This window comes from Brachycentrus maculatus, unplaced genomic scaffold (assembly GCF_059751285.1).
Source record: "Brachycentrus maculatus isolate JH-2025_06_01 unplaced genomic scaffold, ASM5975128v1 h1tg000368l, whole genome shotgun sequence".
Taxonomy (NCBI): Eukaryota; Metazoa; Arthropoda; class Insecta; order Trichoptera; family Brachycentridae; genus Brachycentrus; species Brachycentrus maculatus.
In genome coordinates this window covers 302,302-314,597 of record NW_028281117.1, presented here as the reverse complement: position 1 = coordinate 314,597, position 12,296 = coordinate 302,302, and the positions used below count along the sequence as shown (strand labels likewise).

General features: G+C 37.2%; 3 protein-coding genes across 3 annotated transcripts; all 3 read right to left on the bottom strand.

Moving 5' to 3' along the window:
* Nucleotides 1-595: 595 nt before the first annotated feature.
* Nucleotides 596-3,607, bottom strand: LOC148303454 (uncharacterized). The gene has a single exon (XM_088269927.1). It carries the CDS (start codon nt 3,413-3,415, stop codon nt 722-724), a length of 2,694 nt encoding a protein of 897 aa, XP_088126053.1. The 5' UTR covers nt 3,416-3,607; the 3' UTR covers nt 596-721.
* A 1,205-nt stretch (nt 3,608-4,812) lies between these two features.
* LOC148303453 (uncharacterized) lies at nt 4,813-6,461 on the bottom strand. Its single transcript, XM_088269932.1, has one exon. It carries the CDS (start codon nt 6,297-6,299, stop codon nt 4,836-4,838), a length of 1,464 nt encoding a protein of 487 aa, XP_088126058.1. The 5' UTR covers nt 6,300-6,461; the 3' UTR covers nt 4,813-4,835.
* Nucleotides 6,462-10,508: 4,047 nt separating this feature from the next.
* Nucleotides 10,509-12,100, bottom strand: LOC148303452 (uncharacterized). The gene has a single exon (XM_088269933.1). The coding sequence runs from the start codon at nt 12,098-12,100 to the stop codon at nt 10,643-10,645; it is 1,458 nt and encodes a 485-aa protein (XP_088126059.1). The 3' UTR covers nt 10,509-10,642.
* Between the last annotated feature and the right edge of the window lie 196 nt (nt 12,101-12,296).

Here is a 12,296-nt window from a genome sequence, read left to right as displayed (position 1 = left end):
TCAATATTTTTCTAGTGGTGTGAGAATTCTGTAGTAATGATATTGATTTGTACTGTTGAACAAATCAAACTTAAAACACTAAATATAATTCTACTGGTTTATTTAACCAAACAGTACATCACCCATTAACGGGCATATTCATAAATGCATACATATATGTTATGTTTTGTATTATTAGCACTTCTTGGATTCGTCACAATTGAACGGACAGCGCCGTGGCGTAATTGGTTGGACGCTCAATTTTGAAACTGGCATTGCAAAATAAATTCAAAAATGATTTATTTTCAATCGATTTGGGTGTTTGTGAATTATTTTTCACATTTACCTTCCCTTTCCTTACAATCCTATCTTCAGACAAGCCCTTAGCCCTTATAGTGCTGAGCTTATTTTCATATATTTTGCATAAATTGCTTATTGCTTTTCATCATCACTACTTGACAAATTTGACATTTTGTAGGTAGAAATAAAAAACTTTTACTAAAAAAAATACAAAAATCAATGTTAAATTCACAGCAAAATAATTTTATAATAAATAATTTTAAATGATTATTTATAAATGTTATTAACTTATTAAAAACGTTATACATGCGCGCGCTAAGACACGTCCGTACAGGCCGTTACCTAAATCAAATTGCGCAATAGTCGGTATTCTGACGCTCCGCACTTTATACGCATTAATAAGAGTCGATCTATCGACGGTTATAATAAAACTACTAGGATATCAGCACTTGTGGCTATCAATGTGAACTTTGAGACTTTCCCTAGATGAGAATCCCTCTCGGCAGGTTTCACACGTATGAGACTTATTACCACTTGCGTGACCACTACTATGTAGAGAAGGTCTATCACTGGATTCGCTGTGAAGCCTTTTGTGATTATTCAAGATGGATATATTTATAAACCCAGCGTGACAAACATCACACCTGTAAAACTTCTCGCCGATGTGCCGTTCCATATGGATTACTAACTTGCATTTCTCGGAGAAGTTAGCCTCGCAGAAATCACACTGAAACGGTCTGTCGTTTGTGCAAATTATGCTGTGCACTTTGAAGTAGTCAAAGTTTTTAAAAACGTCTTGGCAAATACTGCATTTATATTTCTTTCTTTTGCAAATCAACTTGTGGGCTGTGAAATCAGCTTTAGAAAACTGATTTAGGCAATTACAGCATGTTGACCACTCAGCGTGCGCTTCGCACATGACCTTGTGGGATTTCGAGGCATCAGAAATGAGGAGGCTAGCTTGGCAAATATCACAATTCAAACTTGTTTTCACTGTGCATAATGCCCTATGGGATTCAAAGTGATCAGAGTCGGGGAAGATCGATAGACAATTATCACATTTGTAAGTTTTCTCTCCCGGACACAAAGGCTTGTCGGTCGAACATTCATCATCTGCCGGTATGTCTTTTTTACAAAACATCTTGTGAATTTTGAATCTCATAAAGTCAATAAAGCTGCCCTGACATTTATCACATGTGTACGGTTCCTCGACACTGCGGCAGATATCACTGTGAGCTTTAAAGCTGGCTTCTGTAAAGATATCTTGACATTTAGCGCATGTTAAGAGTTTTTCCCGAGTGCAAAAATACTCATGCACTACGAAGTCGCTTTTGGTAAAATTCTCTTGGCAGAGACTGCACTTGAGTGTTTTCAAGTGGTCGGGATTAGGGACGTTATATCGGCAACTATTGCATTCGCAGTGCATCTCTCTCCTACATGAAGTTTTGTGGGATTCCAGGGAACTGGAACTAAAGAAGCTATCTTGGCAGATATCGCAACTGAAGCGTTGCCCATTCAGAGGAGGAGGATTTTTAAATTTTTTACCATCCAATTTTAAACTACGTCGATCACTGTGAACCCTTCTATGGTCATTTAAAATATCGGAGCTACTAAAGCTAGCGTTACAAACGTCGCATTTGTGAGACTCGTCAATTGTAACGTCGTCTTGGTCCGTATCTAACATGAAAGTTTCTCGTTTTCCGCAAAAAAAAATATGGACTGTTAGGTCAGTTTGGGTAAAACTATCGTCGCAATGACCACATTTGAATTTTGCCTCTCCTTTGCACACTACCCTATGAGTTATCAAGTCATTAGAATTAGTAAAACTACGTTGGCATTCCAAGCACTTGTGTTTCTCTTTGCAAATTTTCTTGTGGCATTTAAGGTCGTCAGGATGATTGAAGCTGTCTTGGCAACTGAGGCAGTTGTATGGTTTGTCTCCTGCGCAGAGTGCTAAGTGGGATGTGAAGTACCCAAAGTTATGGAAACCTTCTTGGCAAAGATCACATCTATAGTGTTTCTTCCCATTGCAAAAAAACTTGTGGACTGAAAAGTCAGTACTAGTAAAACTATCTTTACAATAATCGCATTTGAAGCGTTTTTCTCTTGTGCACAAAATATTGTGGACTTTCAAAAGGTTCAAGTTGGAAAAGGTGGCTTTACATTTTTCGCATTTATATTTCAATCTGGCGTGCCATCTGTCATGCGAATGGAGCAGGGACGGGTGATCACATGAGAAAGTGCACTTGGCGCATGTGAGTCTTTTACGTTTGAACGGAACAACAGTTTCGGAGTGAGCTTCATCCGCTTCCTCATATACCACCTCACACGTATCACTGTCAACATAGTCATCTTCCTCTCTGTCTGTTGACTTAATATTATTTGGAAGTGTATTACAAATTCTAGCGGAGTTAACTTTTTGATGTACAGTCAATTGTCTGTTACATTCAATCGGAACATCAGTTTCAGATTGAATTTTATCTACTTCTTCGTATACTGCGCCGTACATATCACTGTCAGCATAGTCATCTTCCTCTTTGTTGTTCAATTTACTACTAGTTGGTGGAATATCACAAATTCTGCTTGTATTCACACCGCCTTCTTTTCGTTGGGTCGAAACAATGGAAAGAACGTTGGATTCATTGTGAGCGGGAGATTCCTTGAGTCTCATTTCCCTGGTAAATTGATATTCCCGAGTATCAACCAACGGATAGTTTGGCGTATCACTCTCAACACAATCTTCTAGCTCGGATTTGAGGCACTCTTCGGCAAACGTCCCCCCGGTCGCACTGCCCTGTCTCTGCATCTCCTCTCGCGCTGGTTGGTGGATAGCCTGGTCAGTTTGACCTGTCAGAGACCTTCTCAGAAGAGCGTCGGCAAGTTCGCACTGGACCCTGAAGCTATTAGCGGCCACCAAGTCCACTAAACACTGAACGCAGATAACATCGGGCAAGTCATCTTGGCTGACTATCTGGACTCGCGCGCACAACATTAGCATGGAGGCGATACTGCTGGATTCACACTCCTCGAAAAGGCATTTAGAACCTTCTAAGTTCTCAGTTAAACAAACTCGACATAACTTTCTAGGTTTATTAACCAAATAGTTTGTGCTGTTTATTTGGAAGTTCTCATTCATGTTTTTATTTATTCAATAAGGAATTTTAATTATATTACATACAGGTTGTGTCATTATATAAATAGTATCATCAAATATTTACTAATCTAAAATAATTATGAGGTTATAAGAAGAATATGTAGACATGACATACAGAGCACGCGTACCACCACAGACTAACTATTTTATATACGTACCACTGCGTACCACAATACACACAGAAATGTCAAAGTAAAAGCATGGATATCAAATGAAACAAACTCCATAAACAATATTAGACAGGCGTAAATAGGTACCTATTTATATCGAGTTTCAGTTTGGTTTTGTAGGAAAATAGTTTTTCTTCCGACCCTTATTTCCACCAGTTGCAAAGGGCACTGCATCAGGTTGACGCAATGTATCAAAAACATGACAAGATGACCAGTCTTGCGCTTCAGGGTAAAATTAAATAAATATTGGAGTGAGAAATCACTGATATTATTGTCGATTGCTGGGGGATCGAATCTGGGATCAGTATTGAAGCCAAATGAACCATCCAATGGGAAGTGGACTAACAATATTGTGTTAGTCATTTTGTTTATTTTAATATACCAAATGTTGATGTTGGTTTTTATTTTTTCAAAATAAACTAATTTTATTTTTCTTCTAAATAATGGTGCAAAGGGGCTGCTTCAGATTGGAGCGATAAACTTAAATTGACCATTAATTATATGTGAAAAATATGACCATGAGACCTTTAACCAGAACCTAATATTGAGCTTCTATTCTCCTTTTTCATGTACTAATTCTACTCCATTTTCTTTTTTATATAGCTGTAATATCCTTTGCCTTGAGTTTCTTGATCAGTCTGTAACTTCAAATCAAATATATTCCAACTTCTATAGAAGTTGGATATATCTAAGTGTCAGGAGCAGAAAACTAATAATGTTGCCTCCATTGCTCGAGTTCGTATATCTGATGGACAGGGTGCTTTTCCACTATTTATGTGGAAATAGAGGTCAGCGGAATAAAGATTTTTAAACACAGGCTACATTAGCAGGATGACAATATTAAAAAGGAATCCTTGGAATCAAAGGAGTTAGTGATACTTGAAAATATCAAGAAAGGTTCTTTTAAGTGGCTTGAAAATGTGGAGGGAACGGATGATGAGAAAATGACTAAGAGAGTGTATGCGTATTTGCAAATGCAAATAGAACAACATAATGAGGATGCCCATGAAAGATTTGGTGTGACCAAATGAGACAAAACCTAAAAACTAGTTGTGTCAAAAGTCTACATAACTGAACATGTATAACTAGATGTATGGATGAAGAGGAAGCTAGGAGTGTATGTATGGGCAGACAAGTGTAGAGTTTCATCCTATCTGCCTACACCTGAAGAACTGTATGATGTGGTAGTAGTCGTAGTAAAAATAAGTATACAAGCAGTGCCGAGAGGTACTTTATTTAACGGTTCTTTTATCTGTGTGATCGTTGAATTTATATACAATATTGTGAGTTTGTAACATATGCCTGTTAACACTTGGACTGTAAATAAACCTAATCTGACAGACTGGACAAGCGTATTTCTTTTCCTTGGTGTGTTTTCTCATATGTACTCTCAACCTGACCATATCATACGCCATGTATTCACAGAGCTCACACTGGAACTTCTTCTTCCCCGTGTGTCTCCGCATATGATTGACCAGAGCGGGCTTTCTATTAGTTTTGAATGCGCAAATATGGCACTCAAACTTTTTTAATACATCGGTGTGCGTCTTCCTATGATTTATCAGGTCCACCAAGCACACAAAAGTACGGCCGCAATGATCGCAGCTGTAATCTCGGATGTTCAAGTGTCGCTTCTTGTGGGTGACGTAGCTCTGTTTAGTTTTGAATCCCGCCTCGCAGAGTTCGCAGGCATATTTTTTTATGTCACTGTGGACTAGTTTGTGACGCTCCAAATTGTTCTTGTGCTTAAACTGTTTCCCGCATTGGGGACACGTGAAGTACATCTGATCGCTGTGAAGTTTCACGTGTCCGGCGAGGGTGCCGGGTTGGGCAAAACCGACGTTGCAGATATCGCACACATAAGGCTTCTCTCCGGTGTGAGTTCGGGAATGGAAGATCAAAGCTCGCACCTTAGGTGCAGAGAAGGAACACTGGGAACAATTAAATCTCCTGTCTTTTCCGTATCCAGTGACAGTACCATACTTATTTAGTTCATTGTTTCTGTTTTCGTTGTGCATTTTGTGCATATGGTTTTCCAGTGATTTACTGCTTTTGAGAGGTCGGCCACATACTTTGCAAATGAAGAAAGTGATTTTAGGTTTTCTTTTGTTGGATTTGGTGTCACTACAATCTGGACTTCGGGATTTAGTTGTAAATTCGATACTGAGAATATTTTCATTCTTATGTTTTTGTGAAATTACTTTCGTATCTGATAATTGTCTTGTGACTTTGACTTCAGTAACTTTAAATAAAGGATTCTCAATCAACGGATCGCATTGCGCATCACTACCGAGATTTTCTTCTCCCAACTCCGGTTTAATCCATTTCTCACAAGGCACCTCTTTCTTCACTCCGCTGTGTATATGTGTTTTTTGGCAGATAATCTGGTCAGTCTGGCAAGTGCCACTGCAAGACTTCCTCAGCAGCGCATCGGCAAGTTCACACCTGACCCTGAAACTGTTTGCGGCCTCCAGGTCGCCTAAACAGTGAGCGCAGATAATATCGGGCAAGCCATCCTGGCAGACTATCTGCACTCGCGCGCACAACATCAGCATGGAAGCGATACTACCGGATTCGTACTCTTCGAACAGGGATTTAGTTTGTTCCGTATTTTCAGTCAAACAGACTCGACATAGCCGTTCTACATTTTCGGATTTATTTATCATAAACTCGGCTGACAGCAATTTGTCAGTCATTTTTATATGTATCGCCTGATATCTTGATCAATGGGAACTAGGAATTTTATAACAATTAATGTTATCATTCATAAAAACCATAAGTAAGTTTATGTCAAATGTCAAACGCACGGAAATGACAGGAGGCAAAAACGTCAAAGCATAGCAAAGATAAAGACCAAAGATTATAAAGACTAAGTGCAAAAATTATATACTAGATTATAAGCATAATAATAATCTAGGTACCTACCTTATTTTTACTTACCTGGTAAATACAATAATATTATTTATTCTTCTTATTTTATGGCTTTTCACACTTCACCAGAATTAAATTTCCAATGGTAATAAATCAATTCTATTCTTTGGACACGTTTCACGTGGCAACGAGGATAGCCCGGAACGACTGGTTGTGATCGGTAGCCTGGAGGAGAAAAGAGCGAGAGGAAGATGCCCACACGATGGACAAATCAAGTTAAGGCAGCAGCAGACACCTTGGTGGTTGGAGTGCTACGTGCAGAGCAGTCAAGGAATAACTGGAGAAGAGTCATTGCTTCCACAAGGGTCACAACCCTCAGTAATGAGGAATAAGACAGAAAAGAAAAATAAATCAGGAAAAAAATTGTCATTTTGTGTCAATCTGCCATACCGCGAGCAACCCTCTATAACACTTACTTGTAGATAGTAATAGAAGCAGAGGAAAGCGGCGTGATGGTTAGTTTTTCTATAACACTTACCTTACTGCAGAATACCGAAGAATAACCATCTCCTTCTCCCGGAAACTCTGCGATCTAAAGTAAGCAGATGATACGGTTATGATCAATGATTCCATCAAGGATCACCAATTAATCGTCAATAGGTTTAATAGGTATTCCTCACAAATGGAACATAAAATAAATGTTTAAAAAACTCATGCGTTGTGCAACAGCTCGTGCCTAGATGCCCAGCAGCCCTTGAAGTTTAGTAACCAGATCATCGAGAGGGTCGAGAGTTTCAATTATGCAGAAGAGTGCATAAAAGAAAATGGCAGCCTTCAAAAAGAACTGGGAGTGCCTTAGGACTTGCAGATACTGCATTGAGCAGTGTGAAAGATATTTTATTTATTGTTTCCCCATTCATTTTGTGGTAAAACATGATTAAATTAAAAAAACACTTATTTTTTACCACTTGAGTATTATATTTATTTTTAACAATTAGTTTTGGAAGCTGCAGATGCTTCCATCTAGATGTTTATATGCAAACATAAACAAATTGTAAATGAAAACACTTTTTTTACCACTTGAGTACTCCATCTATTTTTTTTTAATAAAAAAAATATATTACATACATAAGTCATATATATAATACTCCCGATGAGTTATTTCTATTTCTCATTTTGGGACATGGAATAAGGTAAACAAGACTGAAACGCAAATAAAAAAGTTACAAAAAAAGTTTAAAAAAATTAAACAAAACTAATACATGGCCAAATATAAAACGATTTAATAAATAGGCATATAAAAAAACATAAGGTGGGAAGCGTTTTCAAAAGAAACAAATGAAAAAATATATCTGAGAATACAAATGAAATACAAATAAGAAAATAAAAAAATAAAAACATAAGGCAAGAAACATGTTTAAAAGAAACAAATGAGAAAAACACAAGGTAAGAAGCAAGTTTCAAAGAAACATATGAGAAAAATATAAAAAAAACGAAAAAATATTTTTACAAAAAAAACATAAGGTGAGAAGCATATTTTAAAAAACAAACGAGAAAAATATAAGGTAAGCATATTGAAAAGAAACAAATGAGAAAATATAACAGAATAAAAATTAGAAAAAAAAAGGCAAGAAGCATGTTTAAAAGAAGCAAATGAGAAAAACATGAGTAAGAAGTATATTTAAAAAAAAAAAAATGAGTAAATATAAAAAAACATAAGGTTTTAACGACTAGTTTCAGATGCTTTCATTAAAATGTTTATATACAAACCCATAGATGAGAGCATCTGTAACTAGTTGTTAAAAATAAATATAATACTCAAGTTGTAAAAAAAAATGTTTTCATTTACAATTTAGTTATAAAGGCTGTTGTTTGGAGATCAGATTTTTACTCTATGAATATTAAATGCCGCCTTTACAATGCCTGCATTGCTCTTATTATTCTATACAGCTGTAAGACATGGCACCTTACAAGGGACCAGAGCAACCATATACTCAGCCTTGAGAATAGATATCTGTAAAGAATTTTAGGCATGCTGTGGTTTGACTTCGCAAGGAACAAAAAAATAAGATATAGGACGCAGCAACCCACCGTCACAAGAAAAAGCAATTTGATTGGATAAGATATGATCTTTGCATGCCTTACGAGAGCCTTCAACCGTGCTTCTTTTACAAGACTTCAGGCTCCCGCTGCCCAGGACGTTCACTGACAACAATTCGTCAGCAATTATCAACTGATGTTTCTGGATGCTGACCTGACTTAGAAGGACGCAGGACCTGGCAGCCGGCAGAACGGATATTTAGAGAACGGATATGGATTATAAATAAATACCATACTACAAATGTGTGGGAATCCCTTCGGTTGATAATAAATAAATTTAAAAACAAAAACTATTTAAATATATATGTAACATGGCAATATTGATTTCAAGGAGTGGGGAATGATGTCAGCCAATGGATGCCCGCCAGGTTGCCTGGAGCACGTGTACTAGAAAACAACCGTTGGCAACCCGCACTTCTTCCCTGGATCGAGACCAATGTAGATCATACATAAAATCGTATTGCGCTGGTGTTGTAAAATAAACCTTGTGATACAAACTTTAAGTATTTTTACTAACAAACAGCGACGGCTGTTACATATATGTTGAAAGTTTTATTTGATATTTTTTATGATCACTGAATTTGTATTTCATTACACATGAACATATATGCCTGTTACTGATACTGTACATAAACTTCATCTGATTAAGACTAACTAAGGGGGTAATTTCTCTCCTCAGTATACTTCCTCACTAGAACTTTAATAAGAATTAATTATATGTCATCTATTCAGAGTTTGTCTGCCTCCATAGTATAAGGATGGTTAGCTATAGTGGTAAGGTAAGGCTCCGTAGTATAGTGGTAAGGATGGTTAGCTACCGTCCTGGAGAATTCTGATTCCCAGGGGGGGAGGGGGATAAAATAAAAGAAAGTTAGTTTCCACTCTAATATTTATTTAATACCACTCAGGACTTGTACCTAAAGCTTTTATTAGGATAGGAGTCACATTTATTATTTACCTTGCTTATTATGCACAAGGTTCATAGATCAATTAGTGGATTTTGGTTACTTCTAGCTGAAAAAAACTTTTGAATGTATTATATTTTGGGAACAGGCGTATAATCTAATGTGGGTCAATCAGGAACTTTATATCTGAAGCTTAAGACTGATCACCAATTACCGATCATGATAATACTGTGTCGACATGTTCTCTATGTATCATTCGGTGAAGATGGTGGTTAGAAGACGTGGTGTGAAGGTTAGTTTATTGAAGTTACAAAAGACTCCTCTTCAGTGTGAGTTCAGGATTGGGAATTCAGGGCTTGTGGGAAAAAAACATTCTGAACAATTATATCTTTTGTCATAGCCGGTAATGCTACTATATTTAGTAGTTTTGGTTATTTATTTGCTGTGTATGTAAAGCATGTGGTTTTCTAATGAACTTAAGCTTTTTAAAACTCTTACAATTAAAGCACTGAATTTTAGATTTTATTTCTTGATAATTATTGGCATTAAAATTTTAATTTTCAGTTTCATTAAAAAACTCTTTAACTTTCAAGTATTCTTGTAATGTGCCTCGGTCTTCTCTTTTTTTTCTTCACGTATGACTTATTGGTGTTGTATTAAAAATCGTAACAATATTTTGAAATTAGGTTGAATTGTTTGGGGAAATATCAAATTCATTTTGAGTTGGATTTGTCTAGCACTTAATTTCTCCAGTAATTTCAAATGCCAGAGTCTCTGCTAATGAATGATGTTACACGTCGCTGTGGACATTTCATCTTCCAACTCGGGCTTGATCCGCTCCTCATTAGAAATAACATCCTTCAGTTTCTGGATATTCTGGATATCAGTCTGGCCAGTGCCACTGTACGACTTCCTAAGAAGTGTATCAGCAAGTTGACACCTGACCTTTGAGCTGTTTACTGCTTCTAGATCTGAAGAATCCCCGTGCTTTCGTATTCTTTGAATATACAATAAAAAGATATTAATATCTGCTGAAATATCTAATACATCCTCCGATAGAGCCATATTCCATTGTCTCTATCCTCTTTTTATTCACCTTCCTTCCCCTAGTCTTATTATCAATATATTAATATGTACTTAAATTATTTGACACAATGCGGGCACTAGGTGAAGGAGTCACTGTGAAGCCTCATGTGATTACATAGAGTGGTAAAGCTATTAAAGCCAGCGTGACAAATGTCACATTTGTGAGACTTCCCGACAGTGTGTCGCTCCATGTGAACTACTAATTTAAATTTCTCTATGAAGTTAGCTGGACAAAAATCACACTGAAATGGCTTATCTTTTGTGCAAATTATTTGGTGTATTTTGAAGGAGTCAGGATCAATAAAAACATCTTGGCAGATATTACACGTGTGATGTTTTGCTCTTGTGCAAAAAAACTTATGGACCGTGAAATTAGTTTTGGTAAAGACGGTTTGGCAACTATCGCATTCCTCTCCCGCTTCACAGAACGCCTTGTGGGATTTCAAAGCATCAGCGGTAAGGAAATAAGATTGGCAAATATCACATTTCAAACTATTTTCAGTGCACAATGCCATGTGGGATTTCCAGTATTTGGAGTTTGGGAAGCTAGAAAGACAGATATCACATCTGTAACTCTTTTCTCCCGTACAAGAAGCTTTGTGGGAAATTAACAAGCAGGAGTTGGAAAAGCTATCTGAACAACCGTCACACTTTAAACGATTCTTCTTTTCTATTTTCGAACATCGCAACGCATTGTGCTGTTTCAAGTATTGTATGCTGGGAAAGTAAGCGTGGCAGAAATAGCAAGTAAAAGTTTTCTGCTTGTTGTGAATTTTTAAATGTTTAGAAAGTTGAGAGAGATGATTGCACGAGTAGGAACACTTGGTACAGGTTAATCTCTCATGTTTAAATGAAGGAGTGTTTTTAGATTGAATGTTGTTTTTCTCTCCGTGTATCATGTTAATATTACTTGGTGGCATATTGCGGATTCCACCAAGATTTTGCTGCTGGATTGAATCGTTTTGCATGTCACTATCAGTATTATCATATATGAACTTAGTAGTCCTCTCCAAACGGGCCATCTCTTCCTTCACTCCACTTTGTGTGTTACTACTACTTGGCGACATGTTGTGGATTGCACGGAGACTTTGTTGCGGGATTGAATCGTTTTGCATGTCGCTATCAGTATTATCATAAAACTTAGTAGCCCGCTCCAGACAAGGCACCTCTTCCATCGCTCCGCTCTGTGTGTGTGTTCCCTGGCCCGCTGATTGTTGGATGGTCTGGTTTGTCTGTCCAGTGCCGCTGCAAGACTTCCTCAGAAGTGCATCGGCAAGTTCACATTTGACCCTGAAGCTGTTAGCAGCCTCCAGGTGCCCTAAACACTGAGCGCAGATGATGTCGGGGAAGCCATCCTGGCAGACTATCTGCACTCGCGCGCACAACATCACCACGGAAGCAATACTACCGGATTCGTAATTTTCGAACAAAGATTTAGATTCTGCAGCATTTTCTGTCAGACAAACTCGACACACTCGTTCTACTTTTTCAGATTTATCTATCAAAAACTCTGTTGTCGGGAATTTGTAATTCATTTTTATGTATTAGTAAAATGTTAGTATGAATTAGTCAGTCAGTTTCTTGGAATTATAAATAAATCAACAAATATTTCATTAATTCGAACGACATTACACTGTCGACCATTCAATGTTATAGAACTGTCGTAAGATAAACCAGAACATGTCAGAAACTACAAATTGTTCGAAACTTTATTAACAGTCGAATTTCACG

Bases quoted from the DNA above. Each gene is read 5' to 3' on its own strand.
- LOC148303454 (XM_088269927.1), bottom strand. From the start codon at position 3,415: ATGAATGAGAACTTCCAAATAAACAGCACAAACTATTTGGTTAATAAA.
- LOC148303453 (XM_088269932.1), bottom strand. From the start codon at position 6,299: ATGACTGACAAATTGCTGTCAGCCGAGTTTATGATAAATAAATCCGAA.
- LOC148303452 (XM_088269933.1), bottom strand. From the start codon at position 12,100: ATGAATTACAAATTCCCGACAACAGAGTTTTTGATAGATAAATCTGAA.